We start from the raw sequence: 20,815 nt of genomic DNA on the forward strand, positions 1-20,815 counted from the left end.
CCATGTCTGTACCCTACCACCAATATCATGTGCTCTAAATTTGCCCACTAATCTCCTATGTCGGACCTTATCAAATGCTTTCTGAAAGTCCAGGTACACTACATCTACTAGCTCTTCCTTGTCCATTTTCCTAGTTATATCCTCAAAAAATTCCAGAAGATTATTCAAACATGATTTCCCCTTCGTAAATCCATGCTGAGTCAGACCGATCCTGTTACTGCTATCCAAATGTGCCGCTATTTCATCTTTTACAATTGGCACCAGCATCTTCCCCACCACCGATGTCAGGCTAACAGGTCTATAATTCCCTGTTTACTCTCTCCCGCCTTTCTTAAAAAGTGGGATAACATTAGCTACCCTCCAATCCACAGGATCTGATCCTGAATCTATAGAACATTGGAAAATGAGCCCTTTTTCCTCATGGGAACCATCTCCACCAGCAGTCACTGTTTCAGCTCCATTAAGTACACAAACTTGAGCACTGTGGTCCTAAGCTACCGGATCTATGTCGTCCTATATTTCTGTCCCTTGTAGTTCTCTTACTCATTTCCTTCACCTAACCATTGCTTCAATTCTGGATTTGTTTTCCTCACTAGGCACTCCTTAAATTGAAAATATTTGGCAGAAGTGCAAATGTGCCCTGCACCTCTGGCATTTGACTGTGGTCACCTGATATTACAAAATATGATTTGAGAAATGGGTAAAAATTTCTTGCCATATGAATGTGTGAGCATAAACCTTCAATGGGATAATCATAATATTTGAATGCTGGACTAATTACATTGTTGGATACTTCCTCAGGAGCGCTCAAAACCTAGTATTTCACACCAAGTTGCATGATTTAATTTGCAGTATCTTTCAAAGCACTGCATTCCTGCACATCTACTAACTGGTGATAATGTGCGGTATCTTGAGCAGCCCCATGATGAACTCCCAGACACTGAGAGCACAGCACCACCACATCAAAAGGCATAATGGTTGGTTGTCACCTCAGTGCCCTCACTCAGTGTCCTACAAGAATAATGGAACAACAGAGTGACACAGCTAACCCTTCTCTCATATGCAGTTCTGTGACTTTAGTGTCATTCAGCTCAGCTGGCCATTGAATGCCGTGACTTGTTCATTGCCCCATGACTGTGCCTTGATTTTCATTCATTTGTCTGTTTCTTAATCCAAAATCATTCTGGGGAGGCAAAGGCTGATAAAGGGTTCAAATGATCTCTCCGATTCCCAAAAAATAAATCAGATTTTGTGCTCCTCAAATACAAAATTCACCTTTTAGTGTGGTTGTCCTTTTCTAAGAACTTGGGATAAGGCAATTACTTTGATTGATGACCCATCACTTGTTTCTCAGCCCTGCACTCATCTCTCAGTGACTTGGATGTGTACAATCAATGGAACGGTAAACAGTCTGTAGAAGGGTTCCAATCCTAAATCTTCGCCTATCCATTTTCTCCAGGGATGTCGCCTGACCTGCTGAGTTACTCCAGCATTTTGTGTCATTCTTTGGTTTCAACCAGCATCTGCAGTTCCTTGTTAATTGGATGTAATACAGTAGCTAACGTTACTTGAAAAGTACCACACTAGCACTCCCACCACACAGGGTATTTATACTCTGAGAAGAGCAAAGGTCGAAGTATCAGGTGAATGCCATCGTCTCTAAGCTCATAAGGTCATAAATTATAGGGACAGAAGTAGGCCATTCGGCTCATCAAGTTTTCTCTGCCTTTCAATCATGGCTGATCTTTCTGTCCATCTCAACCCCATTCTCCTGCCTTATCCCCATAACCCCTGGCACCCATACTAATCAAGAATCTGTCAATATCCGCCTTAAAAATATTAAATGATTTGACCTCCACAGCTTTTGATGGCAATGAATTCCACAGATTCACCATCCTCTGACTAAATAAATTCCTCCTCATCTCCTTTCTAAAGGTACTTCCGTTTATTCAAAGGCTATGGCCTCTGGTCCTAGACTCTCCCACTAGTGGAAACATTCTCTCCACATCCACTCTATCAAGCTCTTTCACTATTCACTATGTACATCTCCAAGTGGACTGAGCTGATTTTGATACAGTATGTAATGGTCCAGATGTTCTTGTGAATGTATTTTGAATTATAAAAGGAATATTTGTGTCCATGATTCCCTTGTTACTTCAATGTCACATTAAATTCATGGACTCTCAATTAGAATTGACTCGCTGATTATCTGTCAAGACAATAAAAATAGGGCTTGTTTTAATGTTTAATGTTTACAGCCCAGTGGTATGAATATTGATTTCTCTCACTTCAGTTAGCCCCAGCAATCCTTCTCTCTCTATCCCTCCCGCACCCAATTCACACTGACTTCTCATTTTCACCCTACAAACAGCTTACAATGGCATGTTTCCTTTATCATCATTACTTTTTTGCATATCTTTCATTTATTGTTCTTTATCTCTCCACGTCACCATCTATATCTTTTGTTTCCCTTATCCCGAACCAGTCTGAAGAAGGGTCTTGACCCGAATGTTCACCCATTCCTTCTCACCAGAGATGCTGCCTGCCCCGCTGAGTTACTCCAGCTTTTTGTGTCTATCTTCGGTTTAAACCAGCATCTGCTGTTCCTTCTTGCAAGTTATTTCTATGTTATCCCACTTTCTCATCCATTCCCTGCACACTAGAGGCAATTTACAGAGTCCAATTAACCTCATAATCTGCATGTCTTTGGAAAGTGGGAGGAAACTGGAGCACCTGGAGGAAACCTACATGGTCACAGGGAAAACCTGCAAACTACATTCAGACACCAACCAAAATCAGGATTGAACCCAGATCTCTGGTGCCTCTAGTCAAGATTGAACCCAGGTCTCTCTGACGCTATGAGGCAGCAGCTCAACCAAGTGCTCCACTGTGCTACCCTTTAATTAGGAGGCTATTCCTATCTTTGCGAACTGAATCTAAAGTTTGCTTCACTGCCTCAATTAGATTTTTGATTATTCCATACTGCCACCACTTTACGCACTATCGTGTCTAAGCCCTAAAATAATGATGGCATGAATATTCACACATCAGGGACAAATCATGTACAGTAGTTGCGGAGGCACAATAGACTGCAGAAGCTGGAATCTGGAGCAAAAAAAGAGATCTGCTGGAAGAACTGAGCAGGTCAGGCAGTATGTGCAGAGGAAAATTGTTGTAGCTTAAATGTTTCACATCGGGAATCCTTATGACTATGATGTTTAAAAAGCACCAATTTGTGCTTTGTTGATCTTTCCCCAGCGGTATTAAATTGGACGCAGAAAAGAAACGTTCAATCAGCAAAAGACTGATTTCATAAACTCTCTGATATTCAGTGAGATAAACTCAACCTTGGAACTCAAACATCAAGATGCTCTTGATAAAAATAATCTTAAAGAAATGCATTAACTCCCAGCTCCCCAGTGCCTCCTCCTCACATCAAAACTGCAATGCAAGTAAAGAGAAATTAGAATGAGTCGGTGCTGTTCTTATTTCAATTATATTGAATCCCACAATGTGGCCATTGATTGCCGTTTAATGGGATGTAAATCAGCTTAGACCCTTCGGAGGGATGTAGTAGTAACCATTGATTCATGCACATCGGTAATCATTGAATGTTACAATGACAACGATTAGGGGTTGGTAACTGGCAGAAGGGGGTGATTTTTTTAAATCATTATCCGCTGAACATAAACTGCAGTCCGTTGAATTCAATGAAGCCATAATTGCATTTGCCACACAAGTACAGTGGGGAAAGCAATTAATTTGCATGCGGTGAGTACATGACTTATTGCACACTTGGATGTCTGATGCCTGATGCCCAGTAGTAAGACGAGGATTGGTTATTTTATTCCTCATCACAACCTCCAGACATGGCTCCTTCTGCTTTGCACCATGTTTCCATGTTGACTAGCAGCAGCAGCAGCAGCATACCCTTTACATGACCATTGGCTGTGCCAGGGAATGGGATCTCTTAGCATTGGGTGTTGGGTTTTCATGTACCCCTGTGTGACAACACTTTTCTTTGTGAGTGGGAAGACCCCTACTCAAGACAGGCTTAAATATTCCACAAGGCAGAATGGCAATGTCATACCAAAAATGAAAGGGCTGTTTACTGGTGATTTCTAGTGTTCTTTCAAAGAAGTGGTCAGAACTTGACAGGTGGAGTTTTCTACATTTGAAGCAAGACTTTGAAAGCAAATTATTATTTAAAACTAGTGAGCCTGCTAAATGTTCTTGTACTCAATTATATGGGGGTCCTGGTACTTAAAACACAAAGGGTTGGTGTGCATGTAGAGCAAGCATTTAGGAAGTCTGCACATTTTTGCAAAGGGTTTGGAAAAAAACAATAGGGAAATGCTGATGCAACTTCACATTCTACTGGTGAGACCTGCGCACATTATTCATCTCCACGTTTGCCTTGTACGCAAGGCAAAAATTGTTGATTCCTCTGATGACGTTTATGATATTTAAAGAGAGGTTCAGTGGGTTGGGCAACATTAATTGAAGTTCAGAAGAATGAGAGATAATCATTGAAACATGTAAGATTCTGAGGAGAATGAACACTGAATGAACGGGTGAATTTTCCTGACCGAGTGGTATCCAGACTGAGAGTATACTGTTTCTGAATAAGAGCCCAACCATTTCAGAAGAAAAGGAGGAATTTCTTCTGTGTAGGAAGGAACTGCAGATGTTGGTTTACACCGAAGATAGACACAAAATGTTGGAGCAATTCAGCTGGACAGGCAGCATATCTGGAGAGAAGGAATGGGTGACGTTTTGGGTTGAGTCTGAAGAAGAGTCTTGACCCGAAACGTCACACATTCCTTCTCTCCAGAGATGCTGCCTATCCCGCTGTTACTCCAGCATTTTGAATCTATCTTTGAGTCTATCTTTGTGTCTATCTCAGGCTCGTGAATCTTTGGAATTATTTACCCAGAGGTATGTGGAGGTGCAGTCATTGAATATACTACATGAAAGATGTGGAGGATTTTGAGAGGGTGCAAAAGAGGTTGACCAAAATTCTGACTAGATTAAAGACTCTCAGCCACCCAGATTTCAACCACCCTCTGAGTGAAATAAGCCAATCCCCTCTCAAATATTCTGACCACTATTCTGAACCAAAGTCCTCTAAGTTTACATACTATGGAGAGATATTCCCAACCATATTCTGTATTCATACCCTTTATATTGTTAAGTACTTTAAATCAGCTATTCCCTGAGCCTCCTCATCTTCAAGAAAAACAAATCCTGCCTATGTAGTCTTTGAACCTGAAATGCTCTATCTATGATACCACCCTGGAGAATCTCCTCTGTTCCTCTCATGTGGTGATTAAAAATGCATGAAATACTCAAGGTATGACCTAACCCATGTTTTACAATAACACTTTACCCTAACATCCATGTTATTTTATTCTGTACACTGGTTAATGAAGATACTCATGCATTCCTCACCACCTTTTTTACCTTTGTTGCTACCTTCAGGGATTCTTGGCCTTTTACACCAAAGACTCTGTCTTCTTCAGTATTCCCAGAGGCTTTACCATTCAGTGTATATATTGTACCACTGTGAGTCCTCCCAAAGTACATCAGTTTGAACTGATCAAGATTAATTTGCAAATGAAATTGGTTTACCAATTTTTAAATAGCATTCTGTAGCCTACAATTGTCGTCATTATTAACAATAATACTAATTTTGTGCCATCTGTAAACTAACTGATCGTGCCACCTACATTCATTTCAAAACCTTTAAGGGCCTGTCCCACTTACGCAACTTTTTCTGCGACTGCCAGCACCCATCATAGGTCGCCGAAAATGTTCAACATGTTGAAAACTCAGCGGCGACCAGAAAGATATTATGACTCTTTGGGTTACTAGGAGACCTCTCACAACCATACGGGAAATCCCCTGGCGACCTCTCACAACCATACAAGCGACCCCCTGGCGAGATGCCGCCTGGTGACAGCCCGCGCCATGTTGCCAGGGGTCGCCTGTATGGGTGTGCGAGGTCTCCTAGTCACCCAAAGAGTCATGGCGTCTTTCTGGTCGCCGCTGAATTTTCAATATGTTGAAATTTTTTGGTGACCTATGACGGGTGCCACAGTCGTCAAAAAGGTCGGGTAAGTGGGACAGGCCGCTTAATCTAAGCAATGGGTAGTAAAGATCGCAGAAATTATACCTGTGAATACATCGCTGATCAAGACCAGTTGGATCCAATTTGTTAACTTGACCTAACCTTTTCAACCAGTTTTCCATGTAAAACCTTGTCGTTAAAGTCCATGTAGACAACATCAACAGTGCACTGTACTCATCAATGGAATTTATTATCTCTTTAAAAATTTCAATCATATTGATAGACATGATGACCTTCTAACTGTCATAGAATCATAGACAAATACAGCACAGAAAGAGGCCATTTTGTCCTCGTCCTTGCTGATTATGATGCCCATCTTTGTTAAACTTATTTGGCTTCATTAGGTAGGTATGTCTTTCTAATCCAGGTACTAGCCATGCTGACAGATTAATGCCTTCATTAACAATTATAGAATAATATGCCCCCCCGCCCCGCCCCCAGTAATCTTCTGACCACAGAGCTATAACCCTGTCTTATTTCTGTTGCCTTTCTTGAACAATGATAGCAGATTTGGTGTGCTCCAGTCACTTGGCATCTTGCTTGGAGACAAGATTTGAAAGACACTATCAGGGTTCCGGCAGTCTCCTTCTTTGCCTGTTCAGATTGATCCTAAGGATTTATCTACCATTAAGCCCACAAAGGCAACTAATACTCATCCCTTACATTGATTACATGTTCTAGAATTTCAACTTTCCCCTCCCTGAATTCTATAATGTCCTATGTTGTGATTAGAGATGAAACTATTTATTTAAGACCTCCCCTATGCTCTCTGACTTCATGCATTGGTTGTCATTTTAGTCCTTATTGGGTGCTACACTTTCTCTGGTTATCCTCTTGTCCTAAATACTCTTATTAAATGTTTCAGAATTTTCCTTAACCTTTGTCCTCAGTGCTATTTCATTCTCTCTCTTAATTTATATTATGTTTAAATACACCCCTTAAACTTTCTATATTTCTGAAATGCTCCTCTGTTGTCAGTTTTAAATTATGCTCAAGGGGCTTGAGTCAAAGATTATATTGATCTAGAGCAGTAAGGACAAGAATGTTACTCCAAATTCACAAACTCCTGATTGTTCACCCATCCTCATAAATAACTGCACTGCCTCATCCCAATTACACAGGTGGCTGGTGGCAATTTACTGGCTTGATATATTGTTTTGAAATGGTCAATCTGTCCACAAATCCACAACTGCTCCACCTGCTCCTCCCAAGGCTTAAACCAAGGGTGCTGACCCACCCAAATGTCACCTATCCATGTTTTCCAGAGATGCTGCCTGACCCTTTGAGTTACTTCAGCATTAGTGTAGTTTTGTGTAAGCCAGCACCTGCAGTTCCTTGTTTGTTTTTCTGGAGTAAGAACATTCCTGCAGTGGTCTGAGGTGTAATTGATTGTATGGAATTGACAGCAATTGATTTTGATTGCAGACCTGAAATTGAACTTTGCCATATTATTTCTGTCATGTTAAAACCCCTCTCAAGCACTGCTCCATGGTGAAAGGTACTCTTTCTGTGGTCACAGATGAGCCTGCAGATATTTTTTGGAAGTAATAATGCAAGATGGTCCGTATAGTTTTTGATTTTGCAAATTCTGTGGATCATGAATATTTATTGTTCTGCAGGGTGTAGATTTTAATTATTTCCACTCCAATCACAGGGCTTTATGTAACCTGCCCATTACAACCACACACGAGTGTTTTGGTCTGCAAATCGTGCATCATGATTGCTGATCTTTCCCTTGAAAATTACTCCTTCCTATTCAGGAAGTCCCAACATAAAATGCCACCACTACATTCCCAGCACTGACCCGTAGCGTTCCTCCAGCACTTGGTGTTTTGATATTATTCAGAAATGTGGGTTTTCTTTACATCTCATGGATTGTTCTCCTTAAGACATTACTCAAAAGGCACCTGCTTTCGAAGAAAAGGGGCAATTTATTACAAATAATCTCATCTCGGGTTACAGTAAAAGTATCCTTCTTTGTGCTGTGCTTTGAATAGAGCATCTGAAAATGGCATTGCTTCAGTAAGAGTTTTTGGTCAGAGGTTTGGAGAAGCCAGATGCTGACGTTTTTTGTGTCTTGCGAGATGAACTTTTCTGAATAAAGTTTACATTTTTTAACTTCATAAAGAAAAGAGATAAAAATAAAATATAATGATTTGTAGCACCAGATGGAACAAGTACAGCAGAACGGCACTAATTTGAACCGGTTGGAACGGAACACAGTTCTGACTAGTAATTTGTTCTGACTTGCAATTTATCACTCAGCATTTGATGTATGGAGACCGATTGCTGTTCAGAAGATGGAGGAGTTGCATGAGCAACAATTTAAGTTTTAGGTACAGAGGGGGGAATTGTTATTTAAATGGAATATTATAGTTCTGAATTGACAGCAGGAGGCTGGCTGAAGTCAGGAGTGAGGATCTTGCATTTAAATATTTCAACACTCCAAACAGTGTAGCTGTGTGGCAGTTGGCAGCAATGCCACTTGCTTCCCGAATGCCATGATACTCGATTGGCAGCACTCCCTCTACCAACTTGTAGTCAAGTCTCCAACTGCACATTTTAACTTTTAAGCATGATTTTTGAACTTCTATGCAGAATTGCAAATCGATTCCCAGTCCTGATTGTTCCTAATTCTCGAAACAAGACTTGGGGGTTTCTCTGTTCAAAAGGAGCATTTTTTTAAATCTTGTTCCTGTTAAGTGCCTTGTAATTATTTGCAACGTTGATGTTATGAAAATACTTGTTGATGTTGTTGCTTACAAAGATATTTTGTAGATCAAAGCTGATCAAATACTGTCTTTGACCCATAGAAAAATAAACTATTTGTTATATCAACTGAAATTCCTCTTTTCAAAGCTATTTAATTCTGTATGAATTTTATTACAATATTTCAATAGCGTTGCTACATTCCTAGCATCAGCATTAAGTTATAATCCCACATGGAGAATGCATAATTCAACCAGGTCTTTGTTACCTGAGATACTGATTAAACAAAATACTAAATTCGATAGTTTTCTTCACTTCAGCAAGTGAATGTCACTTTGAATTGATTTAGTTGATAACTTAATATCAGTGCTAAACTCTGATATAGGAATCAGTCTGAAGTACAGTTATTCACTATTGAATGGAAAATGTAATAACATTTTTTTTCATGAAAGTGGTAGCTTAAAGGCGATTATTTTAGAAGACAAAGTTCAATTTCATTTTAAGATGCACTTAATTCAGTTAATTATTTATAGGGCAAATCTGAAACTAAAATAAAGAGAGAAAGTTCTTAGTAACTGAAATTATAGAGAATCCAAGAGAAAAGGGACTGAATATTTTGATTGCTAATTAATTTGTCATATAACCCTAGTTGTGAAAATTCTGTGGAGAAATAGAATGACGCTTAAATCATGAGCTTCTAAATGCAGCTGGAGGTTACAGATTGGAGAATGTGCATTTCTATATGCCCAACTATAGAAATGTGTAAAAGGGATTATTAAAATAAATCCATTTGAAGGTAAAATGGGTTGAAAGATTTCTGCTTAGAATGCAAAAGCATAGATCTAAACCATATAGGCCACAGTGGAATGATCAGTGTATTTGCATACTTCTCGTAGTTCCTGAAATATTTGCCTGAATGACGATTCTGAGTTACAAGGAACGAGGGTTGAGTTCTCTAAAATCTTGAAGAGCGTTTAATACTATTGTTTAAAATGATAGACCAAGTATCGAGGATAAACATTATTGTGTAAATTGATGATATGAGACTATAATGTCGAATATTATTTTTATTTAAAAGTGAGGAAAACTTCTTTGTACATGTGAAATACATTCACGTTAATGATAAATTGTACGTGAACATTCTAAAAGTAACAGAATAAATTAACTATGCTAAATTTCAATAGCTATGGGGAGAAAGCTGTAAAATTGGAACAGTTTGTAGAAATGCGTGCATGAAACTGTCCCTGTAGGATCTGCATTCATAGGAAGCAAGAAAGACTAAATGGTTTTGCACTTGTGCCTCCACAGTGATAAATCATTCAGCGCAAGAACTTTTGTGGAACATGGTGAATATCCCATTTTAAGAAGTCATTCAGTTAAAAATTGGAAATAAAACAGAAATTCTCAAAATATTCAGTGTTTTCCTATTTCCAGCATCTGCAGTATTTTGCTTTGAGTTCAGGATAGGCTTGTCATAAACTTTTTTTTTTCCAGATTAAATTTTTTTCGGGATGTTCCTGACTTTAGACTTCTAGCTTGCGGTGGAGACGGAACAGTGGGATGGATCCTTGATTGCATAGGTAAGATTCTTAGCTACTGCAACCCCAGAACTACAACCATAATTGGATGAGCTTTGAAAACCCGCCATAAAACAGAAAAAGACCAGGTTTAAGGCAAGATTGCATCTGTAATATTGACTGATTCTTAATGCAGACTCTCACATGAATGAATGTCTTTCACTGTTTAAAGCTATTTGCTTCCTCAGTTTATTTTGGGGGGAAATAATGAATTGTTTGAGAGATAGAAAATTGCAATTGGTGGGAATGCGTTAATAGGTTGCACATGTTCTGCAAAGGATCGAAATACTAATTTTTGAAAACGTTTTTTTTCAGTAATAAGGCAATGTTGTTATAATCTTATGTTCTTGGACATTTTCTACTCATGTTTAGTTTAGAGATCCAGTGCAGAAACAGGCCCTTCACCCAGAGTCCACGCCGACCAGCAATCCCCGCACATTTACACCATTCTATACACACTCAGGATGATTTACAATTTTACCAAGCCAATTAGCCGACAAATCTTTGGAGTGTGGGAGGAAACTGCAGCACCCCGGGTAAAACCCATGCTGGTCGCGGGGAGAAGGTAGAAACTCCTTACAGACAGCACCCATAGTTAGTATCGAACCCGGGTCTGGCTCTGTAAAGCAACAAATCTACCGCTGCGCCATCGTGCTACCCGTGTTGTAGAGTTTATAATTTCACACCCTCCACTAACCTACACACCCTTCATCTCGCCTTCAACAATCTTCCACTCAACAACTTACAAGCTTTGCCATTAAAATCTTCATCTTGTGATCTGCTCATTTGATTTTTTTTTTACCCTATGTGCAGTGTTAATCTTTTTTATTTAAGAGTATGAATATTTATCGGAGGCTGGGAAACAAATTACGTGGTTAAAGAATGTTCCACCAAAAACAAATGCACTCTTATTGAGTTGTAAGGCTTCCATGCTATAAATATTAAATACAACTGTTCCAGGTTGTCTTGGTGATGCTGCAAGTAAAACATTGAAACAAATAAGAGTTCTCCAACAGTTATAATCCATTCAGGCACAAGCAAGGCAACCAGGATTCATTCACAACCTCAACATAGAAAGGGCCAGATGCTCTGCCACATAAAAGATTATCAATGCAATCGTGTGTGTTTGTGAATTCATGTGTAAACAATTGTGCAGAACTCATTAATTCTTCTAACTAAAGGGACACAAAGTGCATGCACATTGCACAATAGTGGGGCAGTTCCCTCAAAGAGTAACTGAGCCATGTCAACGAAATAGGACCCAGGTTTGATCCATGGCCTGTGCCAATTAAACGGATCTTATCTGATGTCACAGCAAGGGGATTAAAATTGGCTTCAGTGCCCCAGTGCAAGGGATAGCATAATTAGCTCAACAGCAATCCACAATAGCTATCCAGTTATTCCGACCAGTGGTGGTTGCTTGCAGGCAATGGGCAATAACTGATCACAATTTAACAGTTTCCTAGCGACTGAATAACCTGCCAGCCTTCACCCCTGCACATGGAGATCAGACATTTAACTGAAACACAAAGGAAAAATGGCAATGATAGAGAACATCCCAATATAAAATCTGAAGCTCTCATTTGATCCCAGACACCTACGGTATACTATTGACACGACAGTTGTTTGATTTTTACATTATTGGCAATTTCATTGGTCTAAGTACCCTTATGCAGAGTTGTCACGAAATCCAATGCTCAAACCCCTGTCTGGTTTTGGTGGTACAAACCTGAAGCCACAGGACATTAAGGAAGGAGTCCAATAATGTGTCTTTCTTCAGTATAAAGCAACATCTGCATTCCTTTCTACACAAGAATGTGCCAACCTGTTTCAGTTATGTTTCCTCACAGGGAGGAGTGTTCAAATGCAGCCCCATTTACACTATTACAACACATATCCCCACAAACATGGGCAAAATAGAGTTGGTAATAACAGGGTTTGACAAAACATTTTCCCTTTTATAAAACCTGGGCATTGAATACAAAGCTCTGATACTGAAGCATTGCAACTAATAAACAGTGAACAGCTAAAACAGTTATTTGCATAAGATTAGATTAAGTGTAAGAAGTTAATTGAGATCATGAAAACTAACTCATCACATTCTCTCCTGCTTTGTTTCTCTATTAAAACCACAGTTGTGATCGTCACTTATCTTGATTTTATAATTCATTTATTTTGGGTTGAAAGAGGTCCTTTATTTTATTAGGGCACATCTGTGGTATTTTATGTGCATACTCCCCCTCCTAAATCTTCTGTACCTTCTCCAAAGCCTCCCAAATTCTTCCTATAAAAAGGCAACCAGAACTGCACGCAATACTCCAAATGTAACCTGACCAAAGTGCTTTAAAGCTGCATCATGATTTCCTGACACTTATACACAATGTCCTGACCATATGCCTTCTTTTCCACTCCATCTGCTTGTGTTATCACTATCAGGGAGCTATGGACATAGACACACAATCCATCTGTACATCAATGCTGTTAAACGTCTTGGCTTTAACTGTATACTTTCTCCTTACATTGAATCTCCCAAAGTGCAACCTCACTTCACCAAGGAGAAGGATATTGAATTATGTGAGGTAAGGGAAACAAGTAGAGTAGCTATGGAAACGATGAGATTCAAAGAAGAGGAAGTACTGACACTTTTGAGAAATATAAAAGTGGATAAGTCTCCAGGTCCGGACAGGATATTCCCTAGGACATTGAGGGAAGTTAGAGTAGAAATAGCAGGGGCTATGACAGAAATATTTCAATTGTCATTAGAAATGGGAATAGTGCCGGAGGATTGGCGTACTGCACATGTTGTTCCATTGTTTAAAAAGGGGTCCAAGAGTAAACCTAGCAATTATAGACCTGTTAGTTTGATGTCAGTGGTGGGCAAATTAATGGAAAGGATACTTAGAGATAATATATATAAGCATCTGGATAAACAGGGTCTGATTAGGAACAGTCAACATGGATTTATGCCTGGAAGGTCATGTTTGACTAATCCTCTTGAATTTTTTGAAGAGGTTACTCGGGAAATTGATGAGGGTAAAGCAGTGGATGTTGTATATATGGACTTCAGTAAGGCCTTTGACAAGGTTCCTCATGGAAGGTTGGTTAAGAAGGTTCAATGGTTGGGTATTAATGAGGAGTAGCAAGATGGATTCAACAGTGGCTGAATGGGAGATGCCAGAGAGTAATGGTGGATGGTTGTTTGTCAGGTTGGAGGCCAGTGATTAGTGGGGTGCCACAGGGATCTGTGTTGGGTCCACTGTTGTTTGTCATGTACATCAGTGATCTGGATGATGGTGTGGTAAATTGGATTAGTAAGTATGCAGATGATACTAAGATAGGAGGGGTTGTGGATAATGAAGTAGATTTTCAAAGTCTACAGAGAGATTTATGCCAGTTGGAAGAGTGGACTGAAAGATGGCAGATGGAGTTTAATGCTGATAAGTGTGAGGTGCTACATCTTGGCAGGACAAATCAAAATAGGACGTACATGGTAAATGGTAGGGAATTGAAGAATGCAGGTGAACAGAGGGATCTGGGAATAACTGTGCACAGTTCCCTGAAAGTAGAATCTCATGTAGATAGGGTGGTAAAGAAAGCTTTTGGTGTGCTGGACTTTATAAATCAGAGCATTGAGTATAGAAGTTGGAATGTAATGTTAAAATTGTACAAGGCATTGGTGAGGCCAATTCTGAAGTATGGGGTACAATTTTGGTCGCCTAATTATAGGAAAGATGTCAACAAAATAGAGAGAGTACAGAGGAGATTTACTAGAATGTTGCCTGGGTTTCAGCAACTAAGTTACAGAGAAAGGTTGAACAAGTTAGGGCTTTATTCTTTGGAGCGCAGAAGGTTAAGGGGGGACTTGATAGAGGTCTTTAAAATGATGAGAGGGATAGACAGAGTTGACGTGGATAAGCTTTTCCCACTGAGAGGAGGGAAGATGCAGACAAGGGGACATGACGAGAATTAAGGGACAGAAGTTTAGGGGTAACATGAGGGGGAACTTCTTTACTCAGAGAGTGGTAGCTGTGTGGAATGAGCTTCCAGTGAAGGTGGTGGAGGCAGGTTCGTTTTTATCATTTAAAAATAAATTGGATAGTTATATGGACGAGAAAGGAATGGAGGGTTATGGTCTGAGCGCAGGTATATGGGACTAGGGGAGAATACGTGTTCGGCACAGACTAGAATGGTCGAGATGACCCGTTTCCGTGCTGTAATTGTTATATGGTTATATGGTTATATGAATGGCGGTTCTGGCTCGAAGGGCCGAATGGCCTCCTCCTGCACCTATTTTGTCTATGTTTCTATGAGCAAAGAGGTAATTCTGCAGTTGTACAGAGCCATAGTGAGACCACACCTGGAGTATTATGTACAGTTTTTGTCCACTAATTTGAGGAAGTATATTCTTGCTATTGAGGGAGTGCAGCATAGATTTACAAGGTTATTTCCCTGGATGGCGGGACTGTCATATGCTGAGAGAGTGGAGCGGCTGGGCTTGTACACTCAGGATTTTAGAAGGATGAGAGAGGATCTTATTGAAACATGTAAGATTGTTAAGGGCTTGGACACGCTAGAGGCAGGAAACATGTTCCCGATGTTGGGGGAGTCCAGAACCAGGGGCCACAGTTTAAGAATAAGGAGTAAGCCATTTGGAATGGAGATGAGGAAACACTTTTTTCACACAGTGGTGAGTGTGGAATTCTCTGCCTCAGGCGGTGGAGGCAAGTTCTCTGGATGCTTTCAAGAGAGCTAGATAGGGCTCTTAAAGATAGCGGAGTTAGGGGATATGGCACCATTTAAAGGTGCCCTCCCCTAATTCACCATTTAAAGGTGCCCTCCCCTAATTGTGCACTCCCCTATTTCACCATTTAAAGGTGCCCTCTCGTAATTCACCATTTAAAGGTGCCCTCTTGCAATTCACCATTTAAAGGTGCACTCCCCTAATTCACCATTTACCATTTAAAGGTGCCCTCTCCTAATTCCAAATTTAAAGGTGCCCTCCCCTAAGGGAGGTTCTACTGCAGTTGTACAGGGCCTTGGTGAGACCACACCTGGAGTATTGCGTACAATTTTGGTCTCCTAATCTGAGGAAAGACTTTCTTGCCATAGAGGGAGTACAGAGAAGGTTCACCACCCTGATTCCTGGGATGGCAGGACTTTCATATGAAGAAAGACTGGATAGACTCGGCTTGTACTCGCCAGAATTTAGAAGATTGAGGGGGGATCTTATAGAAACTTCTTAAGGGTTTGGACAGGTTTGATGTAGGAAGAGTGTTCCCGATGTTGGGGGAGTCCAGAACAAGGGGTCACAGTTTAAGGATAAGGGGGAAGTCTTTTAGGAACGAGATGAGAAAAAAATAATTTTCACACCGAGAATGGTGAATCTGTGGAATTCTCTGCCACATAAGGTATTTGAGGCCAGTGCATTGGCTATATTTAAGAGGGAGTTACATGTGGCCCTTGTGGCTAAAGGGATCAGGGGGTATGGAGAGAAGGATACTGAGTTGGATGATCAGCCATGATCATATTGAATGGCGATGCAGGCTCGAAGGGCCGAATGGCCTACTCCTGCACCTATTTTCTATGTTTCTATGTTTCTATGTTTATCAGACAAAACTCTATTTGCCACTTCTCCAGCCATATATGTAACTGATCAATATCCTGATGTATCCTTTAACATCTGTCTTCATTGTCCACCAATTTTGGTTTCCTCTGCAAATTTCGCAACCAACCCATCTACATTTATGTCCAAGTCATTTAAATCTACCACAAACAATGGATATCCCAGCACAGATTCTTGCAGGCACCACTTTCGCCTACGCAGATCGCCTACCAGAATAACAAGCTTCCATTACAACTCTATCTTCTATGGATAAGCCAGTTCTGAATCCAAGCTATCAAATCATAGTGAATCCCATGCATTTTAATCTTCCATATCAGACGACCATGACAGACTTTTCAAAATGAATTTAAGATCCACGTTGACAACACCCACTTCCCTACTCTCATCAATTACCTTCACCACCACCTCAAAAAGCTTAATTGAGTTAGTAAGACATGTCCTGCAATGGCCAACCCATGCTGACTGTTCCTAATTATCGTATTCTCTTCCAAATGCAAGTAAATCATATCCCAAAGAATCCGCTCCAATAGCTTCCTATCATTAGCTATAACTTCCAGGATTATCTCTACTTGTGTTCTTAAAGAAAGGAAGACTGTGTATGGCCTATTTTCCTTCATCAGATAGAGCATTGAATACAAGAGATTGACACAAAAAGCTGGAGTAACTCAGCGGGACAGGCAGCATCTCTGGAGAGAAGGAATGGGTGACGTGTCGAGTCGAAGAACATCACCCATTCCTTCTCTCCAGAGATGCTGCCTGTCCCTCTGAGTTACTCCAGCCTTTTGTGTTTATCTTTGGTTTAAACCAGCATCTGCAGTTTACTTCCAAAACATTGAATACAAGAGGTTGGACATTATGTTGCAGCTGTAAAAGATGTTGGTGAGACCAAACATGGAGCATAATGCACATTTCTAGTTGTCATACTAAATCAAGGATGTAATTAAAAAATGTATTAAAAAATCACAAGAATGTATTAAAAAATCACAAGAATGTTGCTGAGACTTGGGGGCTTGAGTTTGTGGAAAAGACTAGATAAGCTGGGGCTGTTCCCTCTCGAGCACAGGAGACTGAGGGGGTGACCATATAGAGGTCTGTAAAACCATGAAGATCAAGTGGATGGGCTTTTTTTTTTGTCCGCCACAGAAGGGGAGTCTAAAGCTAGAGGGCGAAGGTTTCAAGATAAGGTAGATTTAGAGGGGATATGAGGGGCAGGTATTGTGCCCTTTGTGCCAGAAGAAGTGGCAGATACAGGTAGAATTACAATGTTTCAAAGACATTTTGATAGGTTCATGCACAGGAAAATTTAAGAGGGATAGGGACCCGATAAAGGCAAATGGAACTAGCTCTGGAAGGCGCCATAGATGAGTTGGGTCAAATGACTTGTTTCTGTACTGTATGATGTGATGTCTCCATCAGAAGAACTGCATTTCATTTTTTTCTGTTAAATCTTGAAACTTGTTTTCTGTCGTATGTACCAAATGTGCAATGTAGTCACACATTCAGTGGCAATCCCCTTTGAATCTGGTTCAATTTTCCAGAAACCGAGCATGACAAGTGCATGACAAGTGCATGCAAATAACACACACACTGATGTATCAGTATTGGTCTCAAAATAACTATTGGACTACTTTCCTCTGTTTGGTTCATTTTTATAGAATATTAAAAATGACTGCTTGGAAAACAGTATTGTATTAAAAATATTATCAAACCTGTGTTTATTTTTACTTTCAGATAAAGCAAATTTGCCTCAGCACCCTCCAGTGGCAGTTCTTCCACTTGGAACTGGCAATGACTTGGCTCGATGTCTTAGATCAGGAGGAGGTAAGGATGGAAGCTCCTGGTTGAATCATTTCCAATCATTGTTAAAAGCCTTGGGTTTAAAGGCTTTGTGTCAGATTGTACAATTGACCCAAGACTTGCCAAATAAGATCAAAAGATTACAGAACTTCAAGGTTGTTAGCTTTGGCACAAATTAAGTAACGTTAAGTATTGTGCTGGTTAAAATGTTGAAATTATTTGCAGATCATTGAGGTTATTGAAGCTATTATTAAGGTTTAAGCAGACCAACATAAATCTTTTAAATGTGTTAATTGCTGACTACTATTTATAGTGTATTTTGGTTATTTAAAATCACTAAATAGAGCAAAAGTATTTAATTTCTGTGATAAAATCAATAGTCAGCTGCATTATTTAAACACCCCCCCTTAAATGTATCAAGGAATATTTTTAAATGCAAGACAAAAGATTACTCCATTCTCAGACACTGACTCATTGCTGTTTGAATGGAAACTTGAGACTTAAAATCAATTTGGAGATCAGAACAGATCTGAGCGCATGTTGCATCCGGGTATTAGGTTATGCCCAAATCCAAAGTTGTATCCTTTTATTTGGAAAGGGATTTTGAATTAAGTGGCAAGGTCATGTGCACTACATCTAGAGTTAAAGCCAAACACAAATTAGAATTTTCCAAAGGCAATGGGCACACTTGACTGAAGGTTTTCTAATGTTTGCTGAGTGATTAACTGGTGTATTTGGAACAAAATGCTGAAGCCAAGCAGTTCTTGAAGTGAGAAGATATTGCAGAATTATTCATCTGAACTGCAGAGAGTAGCCACCATGTTATAATACCCTGGAAGTAGAAGTCAACAGTGAAAAGATTGTGCTTCCCACTATCGTTGCAAAGGTTTGCCACACATATCTATTGGGAAGAATCGTCTCTGAGTCTTTGCAGTGGCGATCAATAACAGCTAGGATAATGTTAAGTTGGTTAACTTTAACAAAAAGGAAACCAAGAAGCTATTTTAATTAACATTTTACATGTTACGCAATGCATTAAATAAAGATTAAAATGTAAGGAAGAAAATAGTCAAAAGCTGAATTCATACATAATTTTTCTTTAAAAAAAAAAATCAAAACCCAATATTTCCCAGGGTGGAGGAATTAAGAACTCGATGGCATAGGTTGTGGTGAGAGGTGATGGATTTCACTGGAATCTGAAGGGCAATTTTTTCACACAGAGGGTTTATGGAACAGCCTTACAGAGGAAATGGTTGAGACAGGTGCAAAAACAATATTTAAACAGGTACATGGATAGGAAAGATTATTCATGTAAGAAGAGGAATATGGGTCAACAGAGGAAAATGGGACCAATTTATGGGATTATCTTACTCAGCAAGGAGCTAGTTGGACTGAAGGGCCTGTTTTCATGCTGTTTTAATCTATGACTTAAACAGATTTTTTTTAATTTTGCAGGAATGTTGACCATTATTACAATTGTAATATTATAACTGAATGTGGTTAAAGTGTGGGATTTTCAGGATATTTTGCTGGAGGAACTCCTAGCACGCAGCATAAGTTCATGTCCATTCAGGTGATTACAGGCTAAATGTGTAGTGGGTTTGCTGACAGCAACTTTAGGATTCCCACATTAACATAAATATAAATGAAGAAGTTAATGTAACTTGATGGAGTAAAGACAGAGTTAACAGGTATTTCTATCACCATACTACTGAAAAATCCAAGAAATATTTGTATACATCTTTGAGCATACTTTCATTCTCTTAGCTTGATAATTTTGCATTCTATTGTCACATTGTCATAAATACCTCTGCTTAAAGCTTTGGCGTATTGAGATAGTACAGTATGTACTAATTGGGTGCATCTAGCATTGATCAGTTTGCTCAGAGTATTGGTTGATCACCCATGGGCTGACAATATCTTATTTTTAATTTCTCATCCACTTCTTGCTTAATACACATGACTGCAACATCAAACGTATGGTCACTGATACAGAGAAATGCAGAATTTGATTCCAGCACTGATCCAAGTTAATGTGAAGGAATGGCTGAATGATTTCCACACTGCCTAGTTTGGATTATTTATGCTAATTGAAGTGTTGACAGCTCTGTAGATATGGACCAGATTTGAAACCAAGCTAAAAATAAAATAGGAATGTCTTTGAATGCTGTTTTTCATACCATTATATGCTTTTTAGCCACATATGCTGATCCTGATGGGTGGTTACACTCAAGCTTTTAATAATAGTTTTAGCAAGTGTTTAAGTTCACCCATCTGTTAGACTGTGGAGATGACTGTAGAGGTCAAGTCATTCGGTATTTAAAAAATGGAGATTGATAGGTTCTTGATTAGGAAGAAAAGTAATATTTTACCAAAGAGGCCGACATCAGGCAATGCCGTGGTAGTTGGGGACTCCATTGTGAGAGCTACGGACAGGGGTTTCTGCGGCATCAGACGGGATTCGAGGATGGTATGCTGCCTCCCTGGTGCCAGGATTCAGGATGTCACGGACAGAGTGCAGAAAATCCTCAAGGACGAAGGTGAACAGCCGGAAGTCGTAGTGCATGTTGGCACAAACGATGTCGGAAAGAAGGGGATGCTATATTTAAGAGGAAGTTAGATGTGACCCTTGTGGCTAAAGGGATCAGGGGGTATGGAGAGAAGGCAGGTATGGGATACTGAGTTAGATGATCAGCCATGATCATATTGAATGGCGGTTTCGGCTCGAAGGGCCGAATGGCCTACTCCTGCACCTATTTTCTATGTTTCTATGAATATTCTGAAGCATGACTTTAAAGAGCTCGGAAAAGTGCTGAAAAGCATGACCCCGAGCGTGGTTATCTTCGGTTTGCTTCTAGTTCCTCGTGCTGGCAAGAGTAGGAACAGGGAGATACAGGACCTGAATGTGTGGCTGAGGAACTGGGGCAGGGGGCAGGGATTTAGATTCTTAGACCACTGGGATCAGTTTCGGAGTAAGGG

At 39.9% G+C, this 20,815-nt stretch overlaps 1 protein-coding gene across 2 annotated transcripts in view; it reads left to right on the forward strand.

The window, feature by feature from the left end:
• The window catches only part of dgkb (diacylglycerol kinase, beta), a 518,449-nt gene that overhangs the window by 234,579 nt on the left and 263,055 nt on the right, over window positions 1-20,815 (forward strand). For both annotated transcript variants that reach the window (XM_055661892.1, XM_055661899.1), the window contains 2 exons: window positions 10,334-10,419; window positions 17,771-17,860. In XM_055661892.1, coding sequence (XP_055517867.1) covers window positions 10,334-10,419; window positions 17,771-17,860 — 176 coding nt within the window. The remainder of the gene's footprint in view (window positions 1-10,333; window positions 10,420-17,770; window positions 17,861-20,815) is intronic.

This window comes from Leucoraja erinacea, chromosome 2 (genome assembly GCF_028641065.1).
Source record: "Leucoraja erinacea ecotype New England chromosome 2, Leri_hhj_1, whole genome shotgun sequence".
In the NCBI taxonomy this organism is placed as follows: domain Eukaryota; kingdom Metazoa; phylum Chordata; class Chondrichthyes; order Rajiformes; family Rajidae; genus Leucoraja; species Leucoraja erinaceus.